Source organism: Hippocampus bargibanti, linkage group LG22 (genome assembly GCF_051943395.1).
Source record: "Hippocampus bargibanti isolate YZ-2025 linkage group LG22, ASM5194339v1, whole genome shotgun sequence".
Taxonomy (NCBI): Eukaryota; Metazoa; Chordata; class Actinopteri; order Syngnathiformes; family Syngnathidae; genus Hippocampus; species Hippocampus bargibanti.
In genome coordinates this window covers 4,473,894-4,501,557 of record NC_142755.1, presented here as the reverse complement: position 1 = coordinate 4,501,557, position 27,664 = coordinate 4,473,894, and the positions used below count along the sequence as shown (strand labels likewise).

Here is a 27,664-nt window from a genome sequence, read left to right as displayed (position 1 = left end):
AAGATTGACATTTTTTTTCTCCTTAAAGTGACAATGCACTTTTTTTTTTTGCTTCTGAACTCTTGTCGATGCCATGTTCACACATTCCTAGCCCCACCCCCCCTCGTTACAACAACGCACCCACAAACACACACACACACACACACACCCTTCCACGCACACACTCCCACAATTACCCAAAGCAAGACGCGTCCTTCGCACACCTAACTAGAACCGAGCCGGCGACCAGATGGCCCCTTGGACCTTTTTTCTTGTGATGTTCGCGTTTCCTCGCGGCTACGGTAAGAGCACTTCTTTTCCTTCCTCCATGCGATTTATGAAATAGATAACCAGCAAATGTAATCACACTGCTACTATGTTCCCCGTGGGCCACGTTGAAGAATCGATGGAATCGGCGCACCCGCACACGCTCCACGGCTGCTGCGAGGATGGCAAGGAGAGGGCTCGAACCTTGACCAACTGTGACGACCTCCCCTACATCTCCCACTACCACGCGTGCAGGTTGGTTTGGATCTCATGATGTTATTTTATTTTCGAAGTACATTGTGGACATGTTTGTTGTTGCAGGCTGGCCCAGGAACAATGCTGCGTCGCCGTGGCTGAGCGGCGGCTTTGCGATGACGGCGCCTCCACGGCCAACTGGCAGGGAGCTTGCGAGAGGCACTTTTTCCCCGGGAAGCCTTGGGAAAACCAAATCGCTCAGGTGACACCCCACGATTATTTGTATTATTTAATTTTTGGAATGGCAGTCCCATATTTGTGTATGTTTAGAGGTGCTGTGACTGCTGCATGTTGGGCATGGCGTCGGCGGAACAAGACCCGGACTGCGGTTTGAGTTACATGGCCTTGGGGATGGGGTGCGAGGAGGTTGCCAGAAACTGCTGTGCTAATAACGCTGCGGGGGGATTGAATTCCACTGCAGGTGATTCACGCTTTTTTAAAGATGGATAGATTCTCAATTAAATACGGAAATATGTACTGAAATATATTATGAAATACTGACATAAATACTGACATAAATACTGAAATACTGAAATAAATACTCAAAGAAATACTGAAATAAATACTGAAATATTTAAACAAATACTGAAAGAAATACTGAATGAAACACTGATATACTGAAAGAAATAGTCAAATATTGAAAGAAATGCTGAAAGAAATACTAAAATAAATACTGACATAAATACTGAAAGAAATTCTAAAATAATTACTGAAATAATTACTGAAATACATTCTGAAATAAATATTGAAATACTGAAAGAAATACTCAAATACTGAAAGAAATACTGAAATAAATACTTGAAATAAATACTTGAAATGGATACTTGTAATTTTTAAATAGATACTTGAAATACTGAAATAGATTCTTGAAATACTGAAATAGATACCTGAAATACTGAAATAAATACCTGAAATACTGAAATAGATACTTCAAATACTGAAATAGATACTTGAAATACTGAAATGGATACTTCAAATACTGAAATGGATACTTCAAATACTGAAATGGATACTTGAAATACTGAAATAGATACTTCAAATACTGAAATGGATACTTCAAATACTGAAATGGATACTTGAAATACTGAAATAGATACTTGAAATACTGAAATAGATACTTCAAATACTGAAATGGATACTTGAAAAACTGAAATGGGTACTTGAAATACTGAAATAGATACTTGAAATACTGAAATACACACTTCAAATACTGAAATAGATACTTGAAATACTGAAATGGATACTTGAAATACTGAAATGGATACTTGAAAAACTGAAATGGATACTTGAAAAACTAAAATGGATACTTGAAAAACTGAAATGGATACTTGAAAAACTGAAATGGATACTTGAAAAACTGAAATGGATACTTGAAATACTGAAATAGATACTTCAAATACTGAAATAAATATTTGAAATACTGAAATATATACTTGAAATACTGAAATAGATACTTCAAATCAAATACTGAAATAGATACTTGAAATACTGAAATACAGTAGATATTTAAAAAAATACTTAAATAAATACATACATGAATAAATACATACATACTGGAATTTGTAAATGCGTAAATAAATACATATGTAAATAGTATGTCAATACACACATAAATACATGAATACATAAATTAATACATAAACAAAAAAATACAGTAAATAATCTCGAAATGCAGTTGATCTCATCTGCTATCTTTCTTATCTGTGTAACATTGAAAGTAAGGCCAAATATTTACAAAAATGGAACATTGATTTGGTGACAAAGATATCGATTGCGCATTTTTTCTTTTCAGTGAATATGACCGCCGTGCTTCCATTCAACGTGCCTCAAGTCAATTTCACCATCGTGCCTCTCCTGTCACCGGACAACTGTTCAGGTTCGGATCTGATAAGATGTTATTAATTGAGATTTTTATCCACTTTTAAAGATCGTTTTGATCCTCATCTCCAAACTCTCCAGTTATGAATTGCACCCAGCGTTGCATCGAGGACGGCATGTGCGCCTGTTACGTCGGTTACCGCCTGGGACGCGACGGGACGACCTGTCAGGGTGAGTCGTGACGTACCTTTTTCTTCTATTTCCGTTTGTTTGGCAAATGTGTTCGATTCCAATATCAGATATCAACGAGTGTCTGCTCGGCGCCCATAATTGCATCGCAAGCCAAGCGTGCATCAACACGGAAGGCTCCTTCCGCTGCCAACGGGAAAGCAGCTGCGGCATTGGCTACGAGCTCACGGACAGCAGTAACCACTGCGAAGGTAAAATCGACATCGTTGTGACGCAACGGTGACGCAATTCGCGCAACTTTGGATTCTCTTCTTTCATATCGCCAGATATTGACGAATGCGCTTTGGAAATTGACAACTGCGGAGTGGACTTTGAGTGCATCAACACCGAAGGTTCTTTCCGATGTTCCCTCAAGAACAAGTGCGCCAAAGGGTTCAGTCATGACGCTTTCGGCAGCTGCGCCGGTAACTAAATTAGGGCCACTCCAAACCTTTTTTTGACGTTGATGTCAGTCACTTCCATTTTGTCACTTTAGCATGCAGCAAACAATGGAAAAAAAATTAAAATACAGTAAAAATTACAATACAATTGCGATTACGTGTAGTTGCCACAGCGACAAAACACTAAAACCGACTGAGTCAATCACATAATATACAAACAAATAAGGCACCTATATTTTTTATATTTTTACATACAGTAAAGTGTCGTTATATCGATATTCTCGGGAGTCGGAAAAAATATCGATATAACCGGACCATCGATATATCCGATCCTGCGGCATGTAAATTTTCTCCTTGCGTTCATAGAAATAGTATCGTAATAAGCAGTACTATCGATATAATGAGACTTTACTGTATTTGTTCTGCTTAAAATATGCTGTAAAAAGTGGGGAAACAATAAAATACAATAAAAATAACACTAAAATTGCGACGATGTGTAGTTGCCACAGGAGAGTGACAAAATACAAAAAAACGACGGACTCAATAACATAATATACAAACAAATAAGACACTCATATATTTTTACCTATTTGTTCTGCTTGAAATATTTTGCACAAAGTGGGGAAAAAATTAAAATATACAATAAAAAGAAAATTGCGACTATGTGTAGTCGCCACAGGAGGGCGACAAAACACAAAAAAACGGCTTATTCAATAATAATAATCCATTTCATTTCTAAGCGCCTTTCAAAACTCTCAAGGTCACTTTACAGTCACAAAATCGTTTTTTTTCTGCAGGTAAACAGCGGCAGCCACATGCGCCAGCATTCACTCAACTCGGAAGGAACTCAAATACATAGAACGCTAGCTAGCTAACAGATAGCTAATAGCTATCCAGATAGACAGTTAGCTAACTAGCTAGATAGCCATATAGCTAATCAAATAGATAGAACACTAGCTAGCTAACAGATAGCTAATAGCTATCCAGATAGACAGTTAGCTAACTAGCTAGATAGCCATATAGCTAATAAATAACCAGCTACAATATACAAACAAATAAGGCACCTGACACAAAATGGACCTTTCCATCCTCTCACTTAGACATCGACGAGTGCGCGACCCCCCCGAATCCGTGCCAGCCCGGCTACACCTGCCTCAACACGGCGGGCTCGTACCTTTGTCGCAGGAAAACCATCACGTGCAAACGAGGCTACCACTTGGACGCAGACGGCACCCGCTGCGAAGGTGCGCGTCTTCGCCTTACGGGGTCGGCGGCAATATCGGTACGGCATCTTTGGTCTCCATTTTGTCATTTCTTCCCCAGATGTCGACGAGTGCCAGACGGATATCTGTCAGGGCCACGGCTGCGTCAACATGGTGGGCACATACCGCTGTAACTGCAAGAGCGGCTTTGTTTTCAACAGTATCCACAGGCTCTGCGAAGGTAAGAATAATATTTGAACCAGGGGGGGAAAAAAAACGCAACAAAAATATATTTTGATTGGACTTTATTCGTCTCACAGTGGAGTGGATTTACATTTCACAGCAGAAAAGTTATAGAAGGAAGAGAAAAGGACAGGAAGAAGTAGAAAAACAAAGTACAGGAGCTGCTGTAAAGGCAGCCACTGTCACTGCGACATCTTGAAGGAAAAAGAACAAAAATAAATAAATAACAAATAATTTGACACAACACAAAAGACACAGTCATTCATGAAGCAGTTCTAGATGAAAGATTAGAGGACTAAAGTGTCCTTTTCACCAGTGGATCAGGGATGTCACGGAGAATTGTGCAGGTCTGCTACAATCTAAATGTTGAAAGCAAACACAAAGCTATAGCTTCCATTGACAAAAAGAATTTGTCTCCCATCTCCTGTCACACGTAAATCCACTTCAATTCCAAGCCGCGGCAGATCCACATACGCATCCTCCCATTATAAGCGAACAAAAATCATCATAATCAGGAAAATATCACTCTATTATCGGACACCACTTGCACCGTGTCACCTGATAACATGATAAGCTCTCCACTGTCCACACAGCTGTACAGACACTCCCCTACTTACAAACATTCGAGTTACGAACAACGGTAAATCTGAACATTTTTGTAGTAACACATGTAGTATTCTCTCCAGATGCACATGTATGTATCTTTGTAGAGCATATATTTTATTCAATGTTTATTTTTCAGTACAAACCAATACAGGTTACTTATACAAGCCATAAACATGCATTCCATATAAAATATAGCACTGAAGCAACTTACGAACAAATTCAACTTACAAACGCATTCAACTTACATACAAATTCAACTTATGAACAAATTTACCTTACGAAACGACCGTTCGGAAACGTATCTCGTTCGTAAGTTAGGGAGCGTCTGTACCCGAAAAGCATAAATGCGTTTTTCGTCCGCTTTCTAGACATCAACGAATGCAAACATTACCCCCGGAAGCTATGCGCTCACACGTGTGAAAACACAGAGGGCTCTTACAAGTGCAGCTGCTCCAGCGGCTTTCAACTCTCCTCCGACGAAAGAAGTTGCAAAGGTGAGCTTTTTATTATTTGTCAAGAATGTTTTTTTTATTCTCACCAATTTTGGATTGCACTACCCCCCCCCTTATACCCCACCCGCTCCAGATGTCAACGAATGTGAATCCAACCCCTGCAGCCATGAGTGCGCTAACGTCTACGGCTCCTACCAGTGCTACTGTCATCGTGGTTACCAGCTGAGTGACAGCGACGGCAAAACATGCGAAGGTGCATGAGTATTTCCTCACCCGCTCCCGGCGATTTACGTCAACAACCCCGTGTTTACCATCAGATATCGACGAGTGCGCGCTGCCGATCGGTAGCCAAGTGTGCGCTTACCGCTGCTTGAACTCACCGGGGAGCTTTCGTTGCTCCTGCCCGCCGGTGGGCTACACCCTGGCCTCCAACGGCCGCGCCTGCCAAGGTAATGCATCACACGGAACGTGAAAATCATGGTGGTGTAAAAATATGTGACACAAAAAAAATGATCACCAATGTTGATGTTTAGACATTGACGAGTGCGCGAGCGGAGGTCACTCATGCGGCGCGTCGCAGAGCTGCTTCAATATCCATGGAGGATACAGATGCTTGGTGTTTCATTGTCCTCCTTTTTACCGGCAAGCGGCACACAGGTGAGCGACGAACGCGTCGGAATCGGCCATCTTTTCTGCGTGTTGGGAGTTTTGCTTCGTCGTTCTCTATGGATTTGCTGTCGGGTGAGGGAGGGCAAATGAAGAGATGAGCTAAAAAAAAATATATATATATATATATCATAAAACAATAATTCATTGTCATTCAGAAATTTATTTCATTATTATTTATTATTTAAAATGATTAATTAGAATTGAGTATCTCATGATTTAATTGTAAAGTGTTCTTAGTGTATGGAACATATATATATATTTTTTCCCCCATTCGTCACAACAATAATTAAACAATATTTACTTTTAATTTGAGTCACAAAAAAAACATTTTTTTCATGAATGATTTTTAGTTCATCATAAAAGAATAATTAATTCTTATTTGGAAATATTTTTTTAATGATTTATTATAATTGAGTATCTCATGATTTAATTGTAAACTGTTCATAGTTTGTGGAACAATTTTATTTCCCATTCGTTACAAAAAATAATGAAATATTTACATTGAATTTAAATTACAAATAAAAATGTCTTTTTTTTTCATCAGAACAGTTAATTCTCATTTGGAAATATTTATTTAAAGCGATTAATTATTATCTCATGATTTAATTGTAAACTACTCGCAGGGTATGGAACCTATTTTATGTATTTTTTTTCCATTTGTTACAAATAAAATAAACCATATTTACTTTCATATTGAGTCACAAAAATAAAAATATATATATACATTTTGTTAATGAATGTGATTTTTGGTTAATCATAAAACAGTTCATTCTCATTCGGAAATATTTGTTTAAAATGATCAATTATAATGAAGTATCTCATGATTTATTTGTAAACTGTTCATAGTGTATGGAACATATTTTTATTTATTTTCATTCCATTTTTTTTTCTCCAAAAAATAATAAAACAATATTTACTTTTTTTTTACTATTTAAAAATATCATTTTTTTAAATGAATATGATTTGTAGTACATCATTAAAAAATTATTTATTCTTATTTGGAATAATATTTATTTTAAACGATTAATTATAATTGAGTATCTCATGATTTAATTGTAAACTGTTCGTAGTGTATGGAACATATTTTAATTATTTTTTTCTCATTTGTTACAGAAATTGTTCAACAATATTTACTTTGAATTTGAGTCACAATAAAAAAGAAAATATACAGTAAAGTCTCGTTATATCGATATCGGATATATCGATAGTCCCGGTTATATCCATATTTTTTCGGACACCCTTGAATATCGATATAACGAGACTTTACTGTATGTATATATATATATAAATATTTCATGAATGTGATTTTAATTCATAAAACTGTTTATTCTCATTTGCAAATATTTATTTAAAGCAATTTATGATAATTGAGTGTCTCATGATTTAATTGTAAACTGCTCACAGTGTACGGAACATTTTTTTATACCATTCATTACAAAACTAATTAACTATTTACTTTGAACTTAAGTCACAAAAAAATACAGTATATTATTTTTTAATGTGATTTTTAGTTATTGAGATAAATCGGGGGAGGAACAATAAAATCCGGTGATTATTAAACAAGATAAAAAATACAAAAACAAAATGTCCTCCACTTGTGTCCCCCCATCACCCCCATCAACCTTTCATCTCTCCCTTTTCCAGCCGTTGCGAACGAGTAACCTGCGAGTTCACGCGGGATCCCGCGTCATGTTTCTCGTTACCCCTGAGAATCGACTTCTACAACGTGGCTCTCCCCGCCAACACACCCGCTCCCGTCGACGTCTTCCGGATGGGCCCCGCCCGAGCCACACCCGGCGACCATACGCAACTGATCATAGCTTCCGGAGACGAGTGGGCCTACTTTGAGGTCCGCGGGGAAATGATCTCGCTGCGACGTACCGTCACCGCCCCTCGGGATTTCTTTTTGACCTTGGAGATGAGGTTGACGCGCTCCGGGACGACACACCTGTACGTGGCTAAGGTCGCCGTATTTGTTACGCCGGTGCTACTCAACCAGGCTTCGATGGAGGAACCAGTATAGAAGACGTACACAGTCCCGTCCTCCATTTTCCTTTTCTTCCATTGAACTTTAGCATCAAGGAGGACATTTTGTGTCTTCTTATCTCTTTTATGTCAGAGTAAAAATCAACGGCAGGCTTTGTTAAGAATTGTTTCCATTTTTTTTTGTCCTTGTGCTTTTTTTAGATACGACTTGATTGAACGAGATCGCAGTATGCAAAATGGCGTCGGCTGTCGGCGACATTTAATCAGCGCGATTGGCCGTTAGCTAGCAAAATTAGTCAAATCAAATCACCGCTGGCTTTTAGTTGATTGTCAAATCAGCAGGTAAGGTGCTTTTTTTATTTTATTTTGAAAAACATTTTGAACCAGTCTTATTTGAAAGCTGCAGTATAGTTTTCAAACCGTTAGAGGGCGATCGACGGCCTCTTTTCAACCACATTTGTATTGCATTTTCTCATTGTGTACTTTTTTATGTATTTCCAATTAAAGCGTCTAATGTGAAAATGACCTTTTCATTTCCCCGCGCGTACACACTACCTGTTTCTTCTACTCCACATTCCCGTTTTCAAGGTTTTTTTTTTCCAGTCGCCCGCAACGAACGGCAGTAAAAATAAGCTCGCCACTTAAATTTTTGGGGTACCTCATGGCCTCGTCCAGTATCAGCAAGGCGACCCAATTAGCGGTGGAACCGCTTATGATGGATGGTGCTTCTAAATGTCGGTGTCAGGTGATTAACACTTCATTTGCAGTAAATGATACCAAAGCGCAAAACGTTCAGCTGGATAAACGCAAGCGGACACTTTTTTATTTTCCGCTGCGAGAGGTTGATTGAAAAAAAAAATAATAAAAAATAAATGGAACTGAAACTGCGGTGATGGTTGTCAAAATACCACATTAATCATTGAATATGCAACATGACAATAATTACAGTATCTCTGTTTTTAGGAATCTTATTTTTGGAATCAGGCTTGTTTCGGATGTGTATGATTTGACTAAATGTTGACCTTGCGCTGATGATGTCACTGGATCACATGAGTATAGATTTTTTTGGGGCATTCGCCAACCCGACCGCAATCGTCTCGGCTTATGAGCGACTTGGAATCACCTGCTGGCCCGATTTTGGTCCCTCTGTGCTTTTTTTTTTTGTGGTTTTATTTTGAAAGCCCCACTGTATTCATTCGAGTAAGTGTTATTGTAAAGATGGAGTTTAGAAATTGGGTTGATGGGGGCTATTCAGGCATCTTGTTAACCCTCTCGTGCAAATCTGTAACCTTATTTTGTTTTTTCCCCCCCACCCCTCAGATCGGTTTACGAGGACTCAATGAGCGTACGTTGCCACAAGGCCTGCCATCTCAACAACCTCACCTGCATGAAAGACCCCGTTCACACCGTCACCTACACCGTCATCTCCCTGCCCACCTTCATCGACGTTCATCAACCCGAAGGTGACACCGAACCGCGGTTAAAATCTTCCCGATTCGGCGCTGTTTAACGTTGCATTTCCTCCTGTAGAAATCACCATCTTGCGGACGTCATTGCCGGCTCATTACGCTAACGGTGACATCGATGTGGTCTTTGAAATGCTAACGATGGACTACCAATACGCCTACGATGTTGTCAAGCGCTTATATCAGGGTTACGTGATCGGTAAGACCAAAACAAAAGGCTCACTAAACTTTAAATACAACAAAACAGTATTTTATTTTTCTACTTCTTTCTTTCCTTTCCTCTACCTAATTCAATCCAATCCGAACCAGGAAAGCCACACACATTCAAAGTCAAAGATACTTAAATTGCCTGTCTGTCATTTTTCCAGGTGTGGTGCGCCAGGTGAGACCTGTCGCCGGGCCCCGGGATCTTGAGTTGCGGGTGGCCTTAAACTACATGAAATCGGCATTCGTCTCGCATCGCAACATCGTCGTCATCAACGTTTTTATCTCCGAGTTCCCGTTTTGAGGTGCGTGGCGGTTTGACTGTCATCGCTGGACAGCTATAGGGCGATTGTGGGTTTTTTGCGCCTGTTATGGGCAGCATTTTCACAGCTCAGCTATGTTTAGCGGAAAGGTTGGTGCTGTTGGACTGTCGCGGATTTACTGTATGTGGGACTGGATATGTGAAACAATCTCTTTTAGTCAATGGCTGCTGCAGCGTCTTGTTTGCGTTCAACATTTAGCTTGTAGGAGATGTGCACATTCCACCATGACGTCCCTGATCCACTGGTGAAAAGGACACTTTGATCCTTTCCTCTTTCATCAACTGCTTCATGCAACAAAGCGCGTGCAGAAAGTGCTTCAGATTGAATAACTGTTTTAGTCTTTGTGTTGTCAAGATGGCACCATGAGTGGCTGCCTTTACAGCAGCTCCAGTATTTTGTTTTTTACTTCTTTCTTTCCTTTCCTCTTATTTTCATAAATTTGCTGCTGTGAAATGTCAATGTCTCCACTGCGAGACTGAAAAAGGCTAATCCGATTCAAATTGTATGCCCAAATTGTACAGATAGCCATTAACTGCATTAAAATTGTATTTAAAAAAAGGCCAAGTGAATTACACTTACTGGAATTGTTTAACGCATTCCATATTTTCAACAAAAATGTAATTATGGGTAGCAAAAGAGGAATGTTGGAGGCAATTATCACCATGGGGTTGCCCAAATTTCTTTCCATTCTTCATGCGATAATTATTGAGCATGTTAGCTTGAAGTTATGAAGACAGTGTCGATTAAAGTTCAATCAATGTTGTCAAATGTAAAACAATACTTGTACGATGATAATTTTAGCAATGGAATTTCAAGCGTACGCCATCCAACTTTGCAATTAACCATGACTATTAAAGACTAATTGTCATTAAATGCGGTCAATGTTTTACGCCCGTGGAAAAGTCACCACATCCTCCCATCGGCTGCCTTGCAGTGAATGTAAGCGAGGCTTTAAAGTCATCCAAGTCTCACAGAATGTCCTGTTTTTCCTGTAACTTTACACGGGGTAGTCTCCTCAACAAACGTTCAGTTTGGTGGGGATATTTCCAGTTAATACCGCTCGCAGGGATGAATAATCAGATATACAATACTGGAAATGTTTTGCTCTGTAAATAACTCATGTTAAAGATGAAAAATGGCTTGAGGGCGAATACTTTGCCACGTATATAATCAACTGGTCTGACTGTGACCACCGCCGTCGTACTCCACATGGCCAACCAAAACACGCTAGGGCTTGCATAGCGGGGGAAATCCTGTGATCTAAACTTGACCGCACTGCATGGAAATCCCAGATGCGTGTCCTGTGGCAACAACTGTCCCACAATATTGTCTCGAGGGGGTGAAAATCTGGACAGCAGATTTTAAACATTGCACTCCGGTGAATGGATTTCATATGTCGGAGGCGAAGTCGGGTGAATTATGGAAGGGGTGGGCAACAATTGCACGCCACTCAACGCTGCATAAGCCAAGGGAAGTTAACAGAGGGTTAAAACAATAATAAATGCTATTTGCTGCGTTCATGCGATCTTTTCTGACATTTGTTTACATCGAAACGCTAGAAAGCACGAGGGTATAGTCAGACTCCGCCCCCAGCTGTATATCGACCAATAGCATTTTAGAGTTACTTCCGCATTTGCCCTACTCGTGTGATGCGACAAAACATGGCAGCTAATAGCGACAAAGACGACTTTTCGACCTCTATCGCGCGTATTTTGAATGAAAAACACTGCCGCGAACACTTGGAGGCTCTCCAAACGTTTACGGCAGCCTTACGGGACCATACTTTCAGGTGGGAGCGAAGTCGCGTGTTGTGTCGTAATTCGGTAACCGAGGTGTTAGCTTCATTGCTAAGCTAACTGAACTGACAGGCATACAACTGAAGTAATTTAGGCACTATTGCAGGTTGTGTATCACCCTTTGAGCATACTTCTTTATTATCCTCACATTGTATCTCAAAGGTGGGAGCTCAGACACGATTGAGAATGTTTAAAAAAGTCAAACTAGTTTGACTATTCACCTTATGAGAACAATTCTACAGTATTCACTTTATGAGAAGGCCACATTAATACATATGTCAAAACAAAAAAAATGCAGCACTCCCGGAAAAAAGGGAACTGGGACGGTTTAAGGACATTAATTTCAATGTGGAATAAATGTGCAGTTGTTATTAATAATTAATGAGGTTTTATTTCCTCAACTGGCAGGGATGTTGTGGACCAAGAGTGTTTCTCCTCTCTTCTGAAGCTCTTATCTCGACTAAGTGATGAGCTCAAAGCTGACCTGAAATCCGAAGCTTTACATCTGCAGCTCGCCACTGAGTGCTTCCGGACTTTGAGGAACTCCTGCGTGCAAAGTGCTCGCAACCAGAGCATCGTCAGGTACCAACGTGCATCATTCCCATATTCGTGTGTCCAAATGCTGACATGCTTCCTCTTTTAGGGAACTTGGTTTTGTTGATGTTTCAATTCAATTCCTGAGATTTCTTCTGGCAAATTCAAAGAGCGGGCTCTGCATTTTTGAGTGTAAGTTATCAATTTCAAATGTAAAGTTCACAGTCCACTATTCACTATCCACTACTCTGTTTATTGTTGATTTAAATGTATCTAATTAATCACGCAGACTCAGTTTAAATGAAAATTTAGCTCAATGTAACATTTTTTTTTCTTTCAATGATCTATTTTAGCTCTGCGTTGTGCGATCCAGTTTCTTGGCAATCTATCCGTCGGGAACCAAAAGTGCAAAGATGACATTTGGCGGCTATGTTTTCCCGAACTGCTCTTGTAAGTTGACCCTATTGCAAGACGCTTTATATCAATGCAATCACAATCACATAAAGAATGGCAAAAGTACAATGGAAAACATGCATCACAAGCACGTTTCCCCAAATTGCGAGCAGGCAGCTGCTCACCGTGGACGACGAGAAGACGGTTAGCTACGCTTCCATGGTGCTCCACACGTGCCTGGATGAAAGCAAAGTGGAAGACGTAGCCAAGTTGCAGAACATCCAGCTGGCCCTCAGGGTGATGACCCTATGCCAAACTCAGCCCGATCTGGACTGGACGTAAGAAACCGGTGGCTAATATGTACCAAGTCACAAGTAAATGCCTGCTTACCTCATGTGTTTTATTTTATTTTTATTTTTAATTGCAATTCCTTTTTTTAACAGGGTCCTGATTGCAACTCAGCATTTTATCAAGTCTTCAGCTCTGGTTGAAAACATGTACTTTGCAATGTCACCCTGTGAAAGGTAATTTTTTTAGTGGATTCATACATTAGTATTCTTAATAGCAAGTCTATCGCCGTTAACATGCATGACACGCCTGTTTTTATTTTATTTTATTTATTTTTTTAACTCATTCACTGCCAGACGATGTGCAAACGTGTCCACTACAGTGCCAGGGTTTTTGTCATTTTCACTCAAATTCCAGGACCCATAGAATTTTGAGTTTGAGGACTACATAAACATTCAATTCAGCGTAAGAAACCTTAGACTCTCTTCTTTCATCAGAAAAGAAGAGTTAATTCCTAAGTTATATGGGTCTGGAGTTATGGGACTTTGAAATGGAGACAGCTGTACCAAATACAATAGATATTGATTCATATAGCGCTTTAACAACAGCTGAAGCTGTAACAAAGCGCTAACATGAACAAAAGGCAAATGCTGCCCCCTCGTGGAAGGGAAAAACAATGCCAGAGGTCTGACCAGTGCTTAAATAATAAAAAATACATTCGGGAATGGAAGCGAATGAATTAAAATGTGTCATCTTTGAGTTGGTCAACAAATGCCACGTGTGTGTTTTTTTTTTGTTTCAGGCTGACCCTCTTAGAGCTCATCTCCGCCCAGCTAAGTGGCGGCGAGTCGCTGGATAGCGGCATCGCGCCCGGCGTGGCCCGTTTCCTCGCCTCATCCTTCCAGAAAGGTTGCGGGGCCGTGCTGAGCCTTGCCACCAGCTCTGCTTCCAGTAATGAGGTACATTGCGTTGTGTTACAATAGTTTGCAGTGACATAATGAAAACACCAGCATGCGTTTATGTATTTTTTTCAGGTTTGTAAACACAGTAATCACATTTGAAAAAGAAAGACTGACACAATTTATTATTCAATGATCATCAGTGAAAACTGTATCACCATCTAGTGCCTGACGATGGAATTACATCCAAAATAAATATTAGGCTGAACTAAAAAAAAATAATTGTAAAGTGTACATGGCTAGTCCGCCGCCAATCCTGGAGGCTGTGATGGTTTTTGACTGTATCCGGTATTGCAAATCCCCTCCAGGTACTGCAGGAGGCGCTGACGGTGATCAGTCTGCTGGACGTGCTGTGCGAAATGACGTCACACCAAGGGCAGTTTATGTTCCTCCAGGACCATCCGGACCTCCTGGTGACCACCGTAGGTAAATCAAATCTCAAACAACAACCTCAAGTTAGTGACCTGACGACCCCTCCCTCCGCGGACGCCCCACTCCCCATCGTAAAAGTGTCATGACGGGAAGGCGATTCCCGCATGCATTCCTACCCCGTCGTCCAATAAAACACGCTTTTAAATGTCTTTCTCCCTCTCTCCTGTTTCCAATCAGAGCTCCTGAAGCAGGTTCACACCATCGGGAAGAGCGGTGAGAACATCTTCAGCTCGGCTCAGAATTTCGACGCCCTCGTCGGCGAGGAGACGGACTCGGCCGGCCAGTCGCCCGTCGTTAGCTTCAAGGCTCACCTCATCAGGCTTGTGGCTAACTTGTGCTACACCCACGGCAACAACCAGGACAAGGTAGATCGACGCGTGCCGTACAAAATAAATACATAAATAAATACACAAATAAAATGTACCTAAGTAAATAATACATGAATAAATAAATAAATACACACATACATAAATACATAAAAAATAAATCCATATGAATAAAAAACAATATATGCATGAATAAATAAATGAATAAATAAGATAACAAATAAATACGTAAATAAATAAACACATAATTAAATAAATACACAAATAAATAAATACATAAATCCACACATAAATCCATGAATAAAAAATACATAACTGAATAATATATAAATATATGAATAAATAAAGAAAGAAAGAAACGCACGAATAAATATATAGTATATATAAGTAAATACACAAAAATATACATAAATTAATAAGTCCACACAAATACACGAATAAAAAATACATTGAATAATAAATATAAACGGAATAATATTTACATGAATAAATGGATGAATAAATCAAATTTAAAAATACGTAAATAAATACATAAATAAATACACAAATAGATACATAAATACATGAATAAAAATAAATAATTGAATAATATATACATGAATAAATTAACCAACAAATAAATTAAAAATAAATAAATACATGAATAAATGAATCCACAAATAAATTAATACATACATAATAAATACCCACACAAATACATGAATACACAAATACATGAATAAAAAAATAAATAACTGAATAATATATATATGAATAAATAACCAAATGAATAAATAAGCAAGTAAATAAATACATGAATAAATAAATACACAAATAAATACATACATAAATTATAAATACGCACATAAATACCTGAAAAAATAATACATACAAAATAAATGAATAATATATTCATGAATAACTAAACGAATAAATAAATACATAAAGGAAATGGGAAATAAATTAGCAAATTTGGATTTGCTTTATTAGTTTTGCAGTGGAGAAATTTACATTTCACAAAAAGCTAAATAATAATAGTCCAATTCATTTCATTATAAATTCATTAATTAAAGAGAAGAGACAGAACAAAATTTACCCTTCTTAGTGCACTCATTACTGTTAAAGCTCTAAGTGCAAATTTTGCTCAGGTGTGTGAAAATGGGATACCTCCGTTCAACCGTCTGTTTTATTGCAATATGGGAACTTTGATTTTGAAGCAAGATCGAAAAGCAAGATGGACGCCCCCATACATCATTCCTTCTCGATCGCGCTATTATTATTTGACCGCGCGAGCAAGAAACGGACAGTCGCCAACTCAGCTGGACGGCGACGGAGAGGAAATGACTTGATGGACTCTTCCTGTCCTTACAAAGCATGTTCTGACACTCCCTCCTCGGCGCCCCCCCCTCCCACTCGCCCTCCCTCGCTTGCCCGCCACGCCGCCACGCCGCGATTTTATCAGTTTTGCCTCTGCGGCCTGCTGTCAACGTCTCACTCGTCACATCGAGATAAATGGCCTCCCGTGCGTGCCACAATGAAGGGCCCAGTCCCGTTTAATAAGAAACGATTGATGGAATGCTTGCGGGATGGACACCCCCTCTCCGTAATATTTATGGATGCCGATCTGTGGGCTGTCAGTGGTCAGAATTCACCCCCGTATCTATTTTCACCACGTCGGTTCCAGTAAGCCACATTTTTACTCCGTTTTCCCCTCATGTCCGGAGCAGATGATGTCCTCGCCAAGTGTCGAACTGAACTGCATGTCCAGTTGCTAAAGTGGAAAAATGCAGAGCAGTGGGGCTGTTTGTTCTCATCTCTAACAACAGATTTTTATGTATTTTATTTTGTATTTTTTTTTAAACGCAGTTATTAGTTCTTGCGTTGTGTTTGGAGAGTAACCGCCGTGACCAGTGGCGGTCAGCGGCAAGCAAATAACTATTTTATTTTTTTTATTTTATTTTTATTTTTATTTATTTATTTTATTTTTCCCACTTGATATCATTCGCCCTCAAAAAAATCACTGAATTTTCAAACACAGGCCTCATTTTATAATAATATATATAATAATAATAATAAATTTCATTTAGAAGTGCCTTTCAAAACTCTCAAGGTCACTTTTCAGTCACAGGATAAGTTTTTCTGTGGGTGAGCAGCGGCAGCCACACACGCCAGCGCTCACTCAACCCGGAAGTAACTCAAATAACATTGAAAGCTAGCTAGCTTGCTAATAGGTAGCTACTACTACTACTAATGATACATTGTATTAATAAGCGCCATTCAAAACTCTCAATAATAATAATAATAATAATACATTTCAGTTCTAAGCGCCTTTTAAAACTCTCAAGGTCACTTTTCAGTCACACGATAAGTTTTTCTGTGGGTGAGCAGCGGCAGCCACACGCGCCAGCGTTCACTCAACCCGGAAGTAACTCAAATAGATAGAAAGCTAGCTAGCTAGCTAGCCAACAGATAATAACTAACTAGCCAGCTAGATAGCTAGCCAGCCAGCCAGCTATATCGCTATATAGCTAATAGATAGCTTGCCAGTATCTATTGTTCACGTTTGGTAGGCTGGGGACATAGATAATAGCTAGCTAGCTAGCGAGGTAGCAATATTGCTATTAAGAGACAATAACGTTGAGCATTGTGGTGATAGCGCGGCTGGGAAAGGGTTCAGCAAATGCCGCGAAAGGAGGTTCATTATTTCCCATTTGTTTTGAAAGAAAGAAAATGAGATTATTATTATTATTATTATTATTATTATTGACAAATCAAGTTTTTTTTTTCAGGTGAGAGAACTGGAAGGCATCCCCCTCATTCTGGACAACTGCAGAATCGACAGTAACAACCCTTGTATCCTTTGTTCTGGCGTATGACAAAAAAATGTACCCGTGATTGTATATTTTTTCCATATTTTTTAATCAATACATATAGTTATTTATTTTTTTATCATTTATTTTATTTTCATAGGTTGGACATTGTGCCAGTGTTCTTTTTCAACAAATTTCACAGCAAATTTTGAATTCCTCACTTTTTTTCCCCGAAAAGAAGCACACCAACAATTTTGTATAAAACAGCATTTAACTCATTCACTGGCAAACGTGCAAAAAATGCGTCCACTCCAGTGCCAGGGTTTTTGTCATTTTTCACTCAAATTGCAGGACCCACAGAATGTTAAGTTTTAGGACTGTATAAACATTCAATGCAGCGTAAGAAAACTGAGACTCTCTTCTTTTATTAGAAGAAAAAAGTGTTAATTCCAAAGTTATATGTCTGGAGTTATCTGAGCATGAAATGAGGGCAGATGTACAAAATAAAATACAGTGCATACATATTGATTTATATAGCACTTTAACAACAGCTGAAGCTGTAACAAAGCGCTAACATGAACAAAAGGCAAATTCCTTCCCCCTGGTGGATGGGAAAAACACTGCCAGAGGTCTGACCGGTGCTCTTATCAGCACCCCCTGCAAGAAAAACCAAAACCTGAACAAATTCCATGTCATATTTTCAATTTCCAAATACATTCAGGAATGGCAATGAATGAGTGAAGATGTCAAATTCCATTCTCTTGGGTTGTATCTCCTTATAGATCCGCCCCCATTTCAGTCATCAGCCAATGGTCAATTTTAGCCATTCGAAACCTTTTCGATCACAACCCGAAGAACCAGGAACTGCTGGCGTCTTTGGAGCGCCGCGGCGACGCCGACTACTCGGCCCTCAGGGATTTGGGGTTTCGCGTGGAGGAGCGAGACGGCAACTTATTGCTCAGACCCACCAAGAAGGACGTGTGAGGTTCTCAAGGGCGCGGTGCGAAGGTTTGAAAATTGTGGGAAAGTGAAAGTTTATGGCCGAGATAGTTTAGAAACCCACAAAAAAAGGGCTAAGCTACGTTAATTTTGCTGATTGCCGGTCAAATGTGAATCATGTCGCTTATGCTTTAAATCTAGATGACAATCGAGTAGCGGCAATATCGAGTCATTTTGGAACAGTTAAAAATCTGTGAATGTGTTCATACGGCTAACTAGAAATTGCTATAAATATAAATCATATTTATTGGCCAAGTATGTAGAACACACAAGGAATTTGTCTCCAGTAGAACATACTACACTAGCTATCTATTTTTTATCTATTTGCTATCTATTAGCTATCTAGCTGACTAGCTATCTAGCTGGCTGACTAGCTATCGAGCTAGCTATCTAGCTAACTAGCTAGCTAGCTATTAATAATAATACATTTAATTTATAAGCGCCTTTCAAATCTCTCAAGGTCACTTTACAGTCACAAGAGACGTTTTTCTGCCGGTGAGTAGCGGCAGCCACACGCGCCAGCGTTCACTCAACCCGGAAGTAACTCAAATCGATAGAAAGCTTGCCAGCTAGGCAATCGTTATCCAACAGATACCTAGCTACATCGCCAGCGAGATAGATAGTGAATAGATAGCTAGATAATTAGCTAGCTTGCCAGAGAGATAACCAGCTAGAGCTAATAGATAGCTATTAGCTAGGTAGCTTTCTATCTACAGGTAACATCCGACTTAAGACCGGTTCAACTTACGACCGCCCGTACTTACGACCTCCAGAACCTATTTTTAAAATTTTAATTCTACGCCTGCCACCGCAATGCGCTAGCAGGCCGGCAATGCGTACGCAATTTTGGCCAGCCAGCCAGCATCTCACTCTCGCACTGCAATCAACAGTGTGATGGCACCAGGGGGGGGGGGGGGGGGGGGGTAGTTTGCGAGACATTTAGCCTCCGAGTCAACGTTTTGAATGTATTTCGACTTCGAACTTGATCGTAACTCGGATGTTACCTGTATTTACTTCCGGGTTGAGTGAACTCTGGCGCGAGTGGCTGCCGCTGCTCACCCACGAAGAAATTGATCCCTTGACTTTAAAGTGACCATGAGAGTGTTGAAAGGCGCTTATAAATTAAATGTATTATTATTATGATGTAGTATCGTCATTAAAAAAAGAGCCTTAGAGGGAGTCGCTGGAAAAGGTGGTGTGCAGGGTGCAGAGAGTCCAGTCGGATTTTCCGCACTTGCTTCTTGCAGTGTGCCGTTTCAGCAAATGCAAGTTGCCATTTTACTTTTTTTTTTTTTTTTTTTTTTTTTTTTTTTGCGTTCGCTCCGGCTGCGTTGACAGGCGAGTTTACAGAATCCCCCGGCCGATAACGCTGAGCGGTCCTGACACTCGAACAATGTGTTGCTTTACGAGCACGCCCGTGCCCTGCCTCGCCCTGTTTGCTCTGTCTCCCCATTTTGGTTAATGACAAGATGCGCTGAAACAATCGGCCAGACTCTCCCCTAACCCCACCCCACTATCCGCCGCCATAGTGCGGGGAGCTTACGTGCGATTCCGGTGACCGAGGGTTTCAGACAGCTAACAAAACAAGGGTTACTTGCGCCTCACCGGTTGGCCGCAATGCTTTTCAGCCTCACAGGAAAAGAGGCTGTGCGAGTGTGCTCAACTCCTAAACATATTAGTCGGGGGCTGCGACTTGTACCGCTTTCCCATATCAGCGTTTTGTGCTGCTTTGTGTTTATATCCCTGCTGCAAAAAAAAAAAAAAAATCTTATTTTGCATAAGGCTTAATAAAGACATTTGTATGCTACCCACAGCATTTTGTAATGACTTTATTGAAGCCAACAGACGCCAGATGCAACCCCGCCCCCTAAAAATAAAATTAAAAGACATGAAATAAAGCTAAAAATGTATCAGAGAAGCTAAAAAGTCGCTTTTAGAAAGCAAAAACTATTTAAAAAAAAATACAAACGCTCAAGTTTGTACTCAATTCGCTCTTGCAGTCAAATGGAATTTTCCGGAAAATGTCACCTTGACAATCTGAGCTACTTTGTCCTTATTTACAATATAGCAACAACAGAATCAACCCCGAATAATTTAGCGCTCTCAAATGTGACACCCCCTCCCCCCACCACAAATATTTTTTTAAGTAAACACTTGTTAAATGGCGGCCATTTTTAAATGACATAAAGTGCCACATTCCTCATATAAAAATATACTCTTCAAATTGTTTTTGTCAGTGACATCAAGCCTATATAAACATGGATTTAACACACGATGGGGTGATGAACCAAAAATAGCTGCAAAGGGCCTTTTTAGTCTGTGTGGTTAAGGCACATACCATCCACCCAGGCGGCCTTAATTCCGGGTCTGAGTCCTTCATGGGAAACGTCCGTAGCGGCCCGACGTTGCCTCGCACGCTTTTCCCATCCCTTCAAATAAAATAAAAAAATTACAAAACCATCAAAACGGGGGATGGAAAGTGCCGAACGGGGCCCCGTGCTTCATCAATAGCTGAAACGATGACGCGTTACTAATCGAGGATACACGAGTACAGTTTGCAACAGTAGATCATCCGCCAAAAAAAAAAAAAAGTTATTGTTTCCATCCTCTAAAATTATACAATAAAGTCTAACATAAATTATTTTAATTTCAGTGTTCAAACAGAATACAGTGTGAGTTACAGTCAGTCGTATTCCGGCTTTTTAGCCTTTTGGGTGTTACCTCACTTTCAACCGCAGTCCTTCCAGTTAAGCTAAGGGTGTCAAAGTCATTTTATGCTGCGAGCCGAATAAAATGACATGGTGGGCCAGATTTGGCCCCAGGGCCTTGACTTGGACACCTCTGCTATGTATGCGTGTTTTTTCGTGCTAAAACGCCTTATTATACATAGTCTGGATTTTTTTTGTGTCAAAAACTGGAATTTCACTGGTTTGATTTGCTTTCGCAGGCCGAATAAAATGATGTAGCGGGCCATGTTTGGCCCCTGGGCCTCGACTTTGACACCTGCACTATATATACTGTTTTTTTTCATGCTATAACACCTTATTATACATGGTTGTTTTTTTCGTGTCAAAAAGTGGAATTTCACAGGTTTGATTTGCGTTCGCGGGCCGAATACAATGACGTAGCGGCCCCAGGGCCTTGACTTTGACACCTGTGAGTTAAGCGGTATGCCCTCCGCGCCTCGGGTAAGAATTATTTACCTTTTTCTACAAGAATGTCCAAAAAAAAAGTGCAAAATGTCAAAATAAATATTTTGGATCAATCTCCCCCCTGCGTTCTACTTGCAGGTAAACACTTGGGAGTTCTCACTGCAGGTGTTACACCGGACGACGCAGCACCAGTGGAACTTGCAGTTACACTGCCAGACCCGCGTGTAACGCCGCGCGTCGTAACCCCGGCCGCAACACATGACGTCACACCCGTCCGTGTGCGCCGACGTCCCGTTGCAGAGTCGACCCCTGGTCCCCGTGCTGCCCGTGACCCTGTCCTCCTCGCAGTAGTTGGGCGAGCGTTCCAGGTACACCAAGTCGCCGTCGGTAGGCTTCTGGTAGGCCCGGCCTTCTTTGAGACGCAAGAAGGAAGGCTGCCGGAGACGGGAAGCCTGGACCGGTTCCACCTGGACCGCCGTGCCGTAACGTTCCTTGAGAAGGTAACCGATCTCTCGAAATTGGGGTAGGGTGATCCAGCAGGTCTTGGTGGTGCAAGAACCCGAAACGCCGTGGCACTTGCACTCCAGTTTCATTCGTTCTTCCAGGATCTGCGCAAAAACACGGCCACTTAGCATCAAGGACTTTTGAAATGACCAAACGGTCCCTCAAACCAGATTAAGATCCTCGATTCCTTTGAAACTCGAAAGAACTTGAGACCACGTACTGATCGAATCGCCTTACCTTCCGTCCAGCCTCGTTGTTGTGCAGGTTCATGAGACGCCGGGCGTTTTTCTTGATCTCGCGGGCGTCCACGAAACGGCGCGAGAACTCCACGCCGTACTTGACGTCGGCCGAGCATCCGCCCCATTTCCAACCTTCCTCGCGGTCGTGGTAGCCTTGCTTGTCGCGGTCGCAACCGCACTGGCTTAGGTTCCCTCGGCTGCACGCCGCCGTCACCGCGTGGGCCACGCCCGCCGCCGTGATGGCGTACGTGAAAGCCGCCTCGCGGCTACCTGGAGAAATGGAAATTGGTTCATTGGGACTAAATTCAGACGTCTTGTAGAACCAAATCTTTGAATTGAGTTTGTCAATAGTCGCCTGGCGCTACCAGGGATTTTTCGGCCAGAACAAGACCTTGTTAGTCCAATAGATAGCTAACAGATAGCTAGCTCGGCCTTTACTCAAATCGGAAGTAAACTCAGGTAGAAAAGTAGCTATCTAATAGACATCTAATAGATAGCTAAGTAACTCGGATATAAAGCTATCTAGCTAATAGATAGCCAGGCCTTCACTCAACCGGATATAACTCAGATAGAAAGCTAGCTAGCTAATAGCTAGCCAACAGATAGCTAGCCAGGCTTTCACTCAACCCGGAAGTAACTCAGATAGAAGGCTAGCTAGCTAATAGACTGCCAACAGATAGCTAGCTAGAACTTCACTCAACCCGGAAGTAACTCAGATAGAAAGCAAGCTAGCTAATAGATAGCTAACAGATAGCGAGCTAGGCCTTCACTCAACCCGGAAGATTTTCAGCATTTTTGGCCACCACGCTCATCAAGAAGGAGACTGCTGAGCAGTGGCGCCTTTTCGGCAGCACCAATATATGCCAGCACTGTTTTTGATTGGGAGGAATGTCGCTGCCATATGACTTTGTCAGTGTGAGGTAGCTACGGGCTTTCATGTACCACATGGCTTCCATTACAAGACGTCATCTGGTTTGCCGTAGTTTTTTTTTTAATGCCGTAGGCCCAACCGTAGCGCCGTCATACCATCCCATATGCTGATTTGTAACCCCCCCCCTTTTTTTTTTTATAACAACAAAGCATCCGGATGGTCCTTTTTTCACCCCTTTATAGTCAACCGAGACACACACACACACACACACAAAAAAGCCACAACGACCAAAAGCAATTTTTGAAACACGGAGTCGAATGACCACAGCGGACTTTTCCACTTTGCGTCATGTCAGGCAAAGCCCGAAGCCCAGAACTTACTTCTGGATGTCATTGATATATGGTTTTCCCGTTGCAAGGCTTAAGCCGTACTCTCGTTTATTTATTTATTTTCACTTTTTATTGACCGTATTTTCTGCACTATAAGGCGCACCTAAAAGAAAGGTTTTTTTTATTAAGCTTACCATACGCCTTGTAATGCCCCCTATGTATGGAAATTTTTTTCAAATTTGTCATTCATTAAAGGTACCCCTTGTCGTAATAATAATAATAATCCATTTTATTTCAAGCGCCTTTAAAAGCTCTCAAGGACCCTTTACAATATAATGTGGTGCACCCTATGTATGGAAAATATGTTTAAATATGGCATTCATTGAAGGTGCCGCTTATAATGCGGTGTGCCCTATGTATGGAAAATGTTTTTAAAATGTCATTCATTAAAAGTACCCCTTGTAGTAATAATAATAATAATAATAATAATAATAATAATACATTTTATTTCAAACACCTTTCAAAGCTCTCAAGGACCCTTTACAGTATAATGCGGTGCACCCTATGTATGTAAAATGTTTTTAGATATGAAATTCGTTGAAGGTGCCCCTTATAATGCGGTGCACCTTATGTATGGAAAACTTAAAAAAGGTCATTCGTTGAATATGATCCCTTATAATGCGGTGCACCTTATGTGTGGAAAATGTTTTTAAATATGGCATTCATTGAAGGTGCCGCTTTATAATGCGGTGCGCCTTATGTATGGAACATTTTTAAAATGTCATTCATTGAAGGTGCCCCTTATAATGCGGTGCACCCTATGTATGGCTTTATTTTTTATGTCATTCATTGAAGGTGCGCCTCATATTCCAGAAAATACGGTATTTATTTTTCCCCAGTGAAGGCGTTGACAAATCACATTTCCTTGAAACGGCCCTTCCAAGCCCAAGTAGCAATATCCTTTATGGATTTGTTTCAGTTTTTTTTTTTAAAGAGGGGGGGGGGGACCTTTAAAATCACTTTCTCCCTCACGTGGTTTAATTTCAACGCATTCTCCAAATATTTTGTAGATATTATGGTTTGTCCAGTGGTTGGAATCCCCATAAATTCCTGACAATTATTTCTCCTGAAATATTGTTTTTAAGACGCTCGAACCCTTTGACCGCACGCTTTAAAGGATTCACCCCACAAGACATTATTACGAGACCCCCGTCGTCTATTAACAAATACTTGTCGGATCTCGCAATCATTGTTAGCGCTTTTTCAGTTACGGTTGGCTTGTTGTCCAAAATCGCAGGAAAACAAAAGTCACATCTACTGGCCGACTCAAAAAAAATATATATATATATATTTCCTTGATAATACTTCCTGTTATGCTTTATGATCAATGGAATTTCTCACAGGGCTTAAATATCTTCACTGATTCCGCCACATTATTTTTGCAAGCGATACGACGGCGTTGAAAACCTCCGTGATCCATTTTGATTGACACATGTCCATTTTTAAGCAATTTTTTTTTGTCGCGCGTCGCCATTCGAACCCGAGAATAAACACTTGAGTGTTTTATGGCATGCTGTGTCGTAAAGGGGGAGGGCGGGAATTAATTTACTGGCACCACGAGGGGTCGTTGGAATAGGATACCCCCCCCCGCCAATCAGTGTAATGCGTCGGTATGGATGTAGGAGCGATTCTAATGGCTCCCCTCCAACTTGACAAAGTGAAACCATCGGGCCTGCTAAGTCCCCCCCACCCTATTTTCATAATCCATAACTAATGACAAATTGACGTCTTTTCTCATCACGCTAAATCTGTAGCATCCGCTTGGAGAACTGGAAATCAGGGAACCTTTTAACCATGATCCCTTTATTTTACGTATTAGCTGTATATCTAGCTAGCTAGCTATCTGGTTGTCTGTCTCTTAGCTGTATAGCTATATAATAATAATAATAATACATTTAATTTACAAACACCTATCAAATCACCCAAGGACATTTTACAATTAGCTATATAGCTAGCCATATAGATAGCTAGCTAGCAAGCCACACCCGCCATCGTTCACTCAACCCGGAAGTAACTCAAATAGATCGGTTAGCTAGATAGATATATAGCTATCTAGTAGTTAGATAGCAATCTAGCTAGCTAGCTATATATTAGCTATCTAGCTAGATAGCTATTGGCTATCTATTAGATGATGCCAGGCAAATGTATCGCTATCTAGTAGCTAGATACCTAGATAGCCATGGATAGCTCTATAGCTATCTATCTAGCTATATATTAGATATCTATCTATATTGTTAGCTATCTAGTTTTTCTGTGGGTGAGCAGCGGCAACCACACCCACCAGCGTTCAATCAACCTGGATAGATAGATAGATAGATAGATAGATAGATAGATAGATAGATAGATAGATAGATAGATAGATAGATAGATAGCTATTAGATGATGCCAGCATTTGAGAGCGGTGGCAATGACTTGGATTTGCAGTAATTTTTTGACATGTAATTTTAAATGTATCATTTATTTGTTTATTCTAATTGTTCAGATTTTTTTTTCTTTTTCCGAGTCCGAACTGGATCCCCCTCGAGCGCACTCTTTTCCGCATTTAACACACGCCGCAGAGTGAAAGGAGACATTTCCTCTTGACAAAAGAAGGAAAAAGGGGATCCAGATGTCTTGTCTCTACGGAGCAAAAAAAAATAAGTGATTGCTCCCAGAAGCTGCCAGATTAAACGCCGGCTCCAAAAACCCGCAACAAAATTTGGCGGTGTAATTGCTTATGTGCCAATTGGAGTGGATTCAAAATCTATTTGAGGTTAAGATGTAGCATCACTATACTGCTTTGATGAGTTTTTATAACACTGTATTTTGAGATACTTTTTAACAATGGTTGTGTTTTCTTTCCCATTGAATAGATTGTACATAAAGGGACAAAAACAAACGTTAAAACCACAATCACGCCTCAATTCACTAATGGACTGACCTACTCTCAGCTCTTGTCCGAAGACCGTCCTCTCGCCCAATGCCGAGCAGTTCCAACGCCCGTATCGGAACTGGTATTGGCACTCGTTGATGCCCAACTGAGCGCCTTCCCCGATGACGATGATGGCGTCCGGTCGACTTTGACAAAGGGCCCGTTGACGAGGCGCCAGGCCCGGTATTTTGTTGCAGATGATGTTAGCGCCCAGAGCTACCACGGATGACAGCGTCCTGTGTGCGGATGATGTCGCAGGTCAGAACCGTTAACGGGCTTTTCATTGTTGTAGATTGCGGTTGTTGAAAGGGGGTCAAAGGTCACTGAAATATTAGCCAAAAAAATCATAAATATGGCTGCTTTGTGGTCTAACATGAAATACGATTGACTAATATTCCAAGTTACACCCCCCCCCGAACCCCCTCCCATTTATTTCCAAAAGTATTCCGTCTCACTAAAGATAAAATGAGATAAAAAAAGAATCAGTGCAAAGGATGAGAAACATACAGGTAGCTACCGCTGCTGAGAATGAGGAAGATCTGCGGGTAGTAGACAGACAGCAGAACGCAGCGAGACGAGATGATGAGCATGGTTGCGCATTGAACACGCAAATTTAGCTTCTCTCCTAAAAAAAATAATTAAAAAAAATCCTTTCCCACGGCGGCGTCCGCGCAGGTAGTGGATTCAACGTTTGCTCGTCGGTCCTCCAGCTCCGAGCTCCACTGGCGGTGCGCCGAGGGTGAGCCGCTGCATCCCGAGGCCGAAGTGCTCGCTCCCACCTGGGCTGCGAGAGTGCCGGGGTGTGGGCGTGGTGCGGGTGTGGATCGGTGGGTGGTGGGTGGGTCGCTTCATATGAGCATCCGAAAAGTGTGGATTTGCGGGGGGAGTCGGGTGTGGGGGTGCCGTTGCACATGGTGCTCCCACGTCCACCCACCTCCATTCCCGATTTGGCCACTAAGGGGAGCTAGCATGCTACTAGTCAG

General features: G+C 40.8%; 3 protein-coding genes across 4 annotated transcripts; 2 read left to right on the top strand and 1 right to left on the bottom strand.

Annotated features, from left to right (window-relative positions):
• The first annotated feature begins 148 nt into the window (after window positions 1-148).
• LOC148881726 (fibulin-1-like) lies at window positions 149-10,917 on the top strand. Of its 2 annotated transcripts, XM_088989354.1 has the most exons (17): window positions 149-281; window positions 381-501; window positions 568-703; window positions 772-922; window positions 2,294-2,377; window positions 2,461-2,550; window positions 2,619-2,759; window positions 2,835-2,972; window positions 4,049-4,192; window positions 4,272-4,391; window positions 5,368-5,493; window positions 5,585-5,704; window positions 5,769-5,900; window positions 5,985-6,108; window positions 9,427-9,569; window positions 9,637-9,771; window positions 9,941-10,917. In XM_088989354.1, exons 1-17 carry the CDS (start codon window positions 230-232, stop codon window positions 10,078-10,080), a joined length of 2,097 nt encoding a protein of 698 aa, XP_088845480.1. In that variant the 5' UTR covers window positions 149-229; the 3' UTR covers window positions 10,081-10,917. The 2 variants fall into 2 exon arrangements, with proteins under 2 accessions (XP_088845480.1, XP_088845481.1); XM_088989355.1 differs by lacking the exons at window positions 9,427-9,569; window positions 9,637-9,771; window positions 9,941-10,917 and adding an exon at window positions 7,765-9,398 and having other exon boundaries at window positions 153-281.
• Window positions 10,918-11,744: 827 nt separating this feature from the next.
• On the top strand, window positions 11,745-19,525 carry atxn10 (ataxin 10). Its single transcript, XM_088988770.1, has 11 exons — window positions 11,745-11,888; window positions 12,304-12,477; window positions 12,539-12,621; window positions 12,783-12,879; window positions 12,996-13,160; window positions 13,266-13,346; window positions 13,913-14,069; window positions 14,378-14,495; window positions 14,679-14,866; window positions 17,596-17,659; window positions 18,416-19,525. The coding sequence occupies exons 1-11, from the start codon at window positions 11,749-11,751 to the stop codon at window positions 18,598-18,600; spliced, it is 1,452 nt and encodes a 483-aa protein (XP_088844896.1). The 5' UTR covers window positions 11,745-11,748; the 3' UTR covers window positions 18,601-19,525.
• Window positions 19,526-20,568: 1,043 nt separating this feature from the next.
• On the bottom strand, window positions 20,569-27,447 carry LOC148881724 (protein Wnt-7b-like). The gene is made up of 4 exons (XM_088988771.1): window positions 27,189-27,447; window positions 26,691-26,917; window positions 22,509-22,780; window positions 20,569-22,375 (listed from the first exon to the last, which is right to left on the bottom strand). Exons 1-4 carry the CDS (start codon window positions 27,269-27,271, stop codon window positions 21,896-21,898), a joined length of 1,062 nt encoding a protein of 353 aa, XP_088844897.1. The 5' UTR covers window positions 27,272-27,447; the 3' UTR covers window positions 20,569-21,895.
• Window positions 27,448-27,664: the final 217 nt, after the last annotated feature.

Excerpts from the sequence above, each read along its gene's own strand:
- LOC148881726 (XM_088989354.1), top strand. The coding sequence starts at position 230 with ATGGCCCCTTGGACCTTTTTTCTTGTGATGTTCGCGTTTCCTCGCGGC. Across the intron at positions 2,973-4,048 it reads CGCTTTCGGCAGCTGCGCCG|ACATCGACGAGTGCGCGACC; the intron begins GTAACTAAATTA and ends CCTCTCACTTAG. Across the intron at positions 9,570-9,636 it reads CGACGTTCATCAACCCGAAG|AAATCACCATCTTGCGGACG; the intron begins GTGACACCGAAC and ends TTCCTCCTGTAG.
- atxn10 (XM_088988770.1), top strand. The coding sequence starts at position 11,749 with ATGCGACAAAACATGGCAGCTAATAGCGACAAAGACGACTTTTCGACC. Across the intron at positions 12,478-12,538 it reads CGCAACCAGAGCATCGTCAG|GGAACTTGGTTTTGTTGATG; the intron begins GTACCAACGTGC and ends TTCCTCTTTTAG. Across the intron at positions 14,496-14,678 it reads CCTCCTGGTGACCACCGTAG|AGCTCCTGAAGCAGGTTCAC; the intron begins GTAAATCAAATC and ends GTTTCCAATCAG.
- LOC148881724 (XM_088988771.1), bottom strand. The coding sequence starts at position 27,271 with ATGCTCATCATCTCGTCTCGCTGCGTTCTGCTGTCTGTCTACTACCCG. Across the intron at positions 22,781-26,690 it reads CGGACAAGAGCTGAGAGTAG|GTAGCCGCGAGGCGGCTTTC; the intron begins GTCAGTCCATTA and ends CCATTTCTCCAG. Across the intron at positions 22,376-22,508 it reads ACAACGAGGCTGGACGGAAG|ATCCTGGAAGAACGAATGAA; the intron begins GTAAGGCGATTC and ends GTTTTTGCGCAG.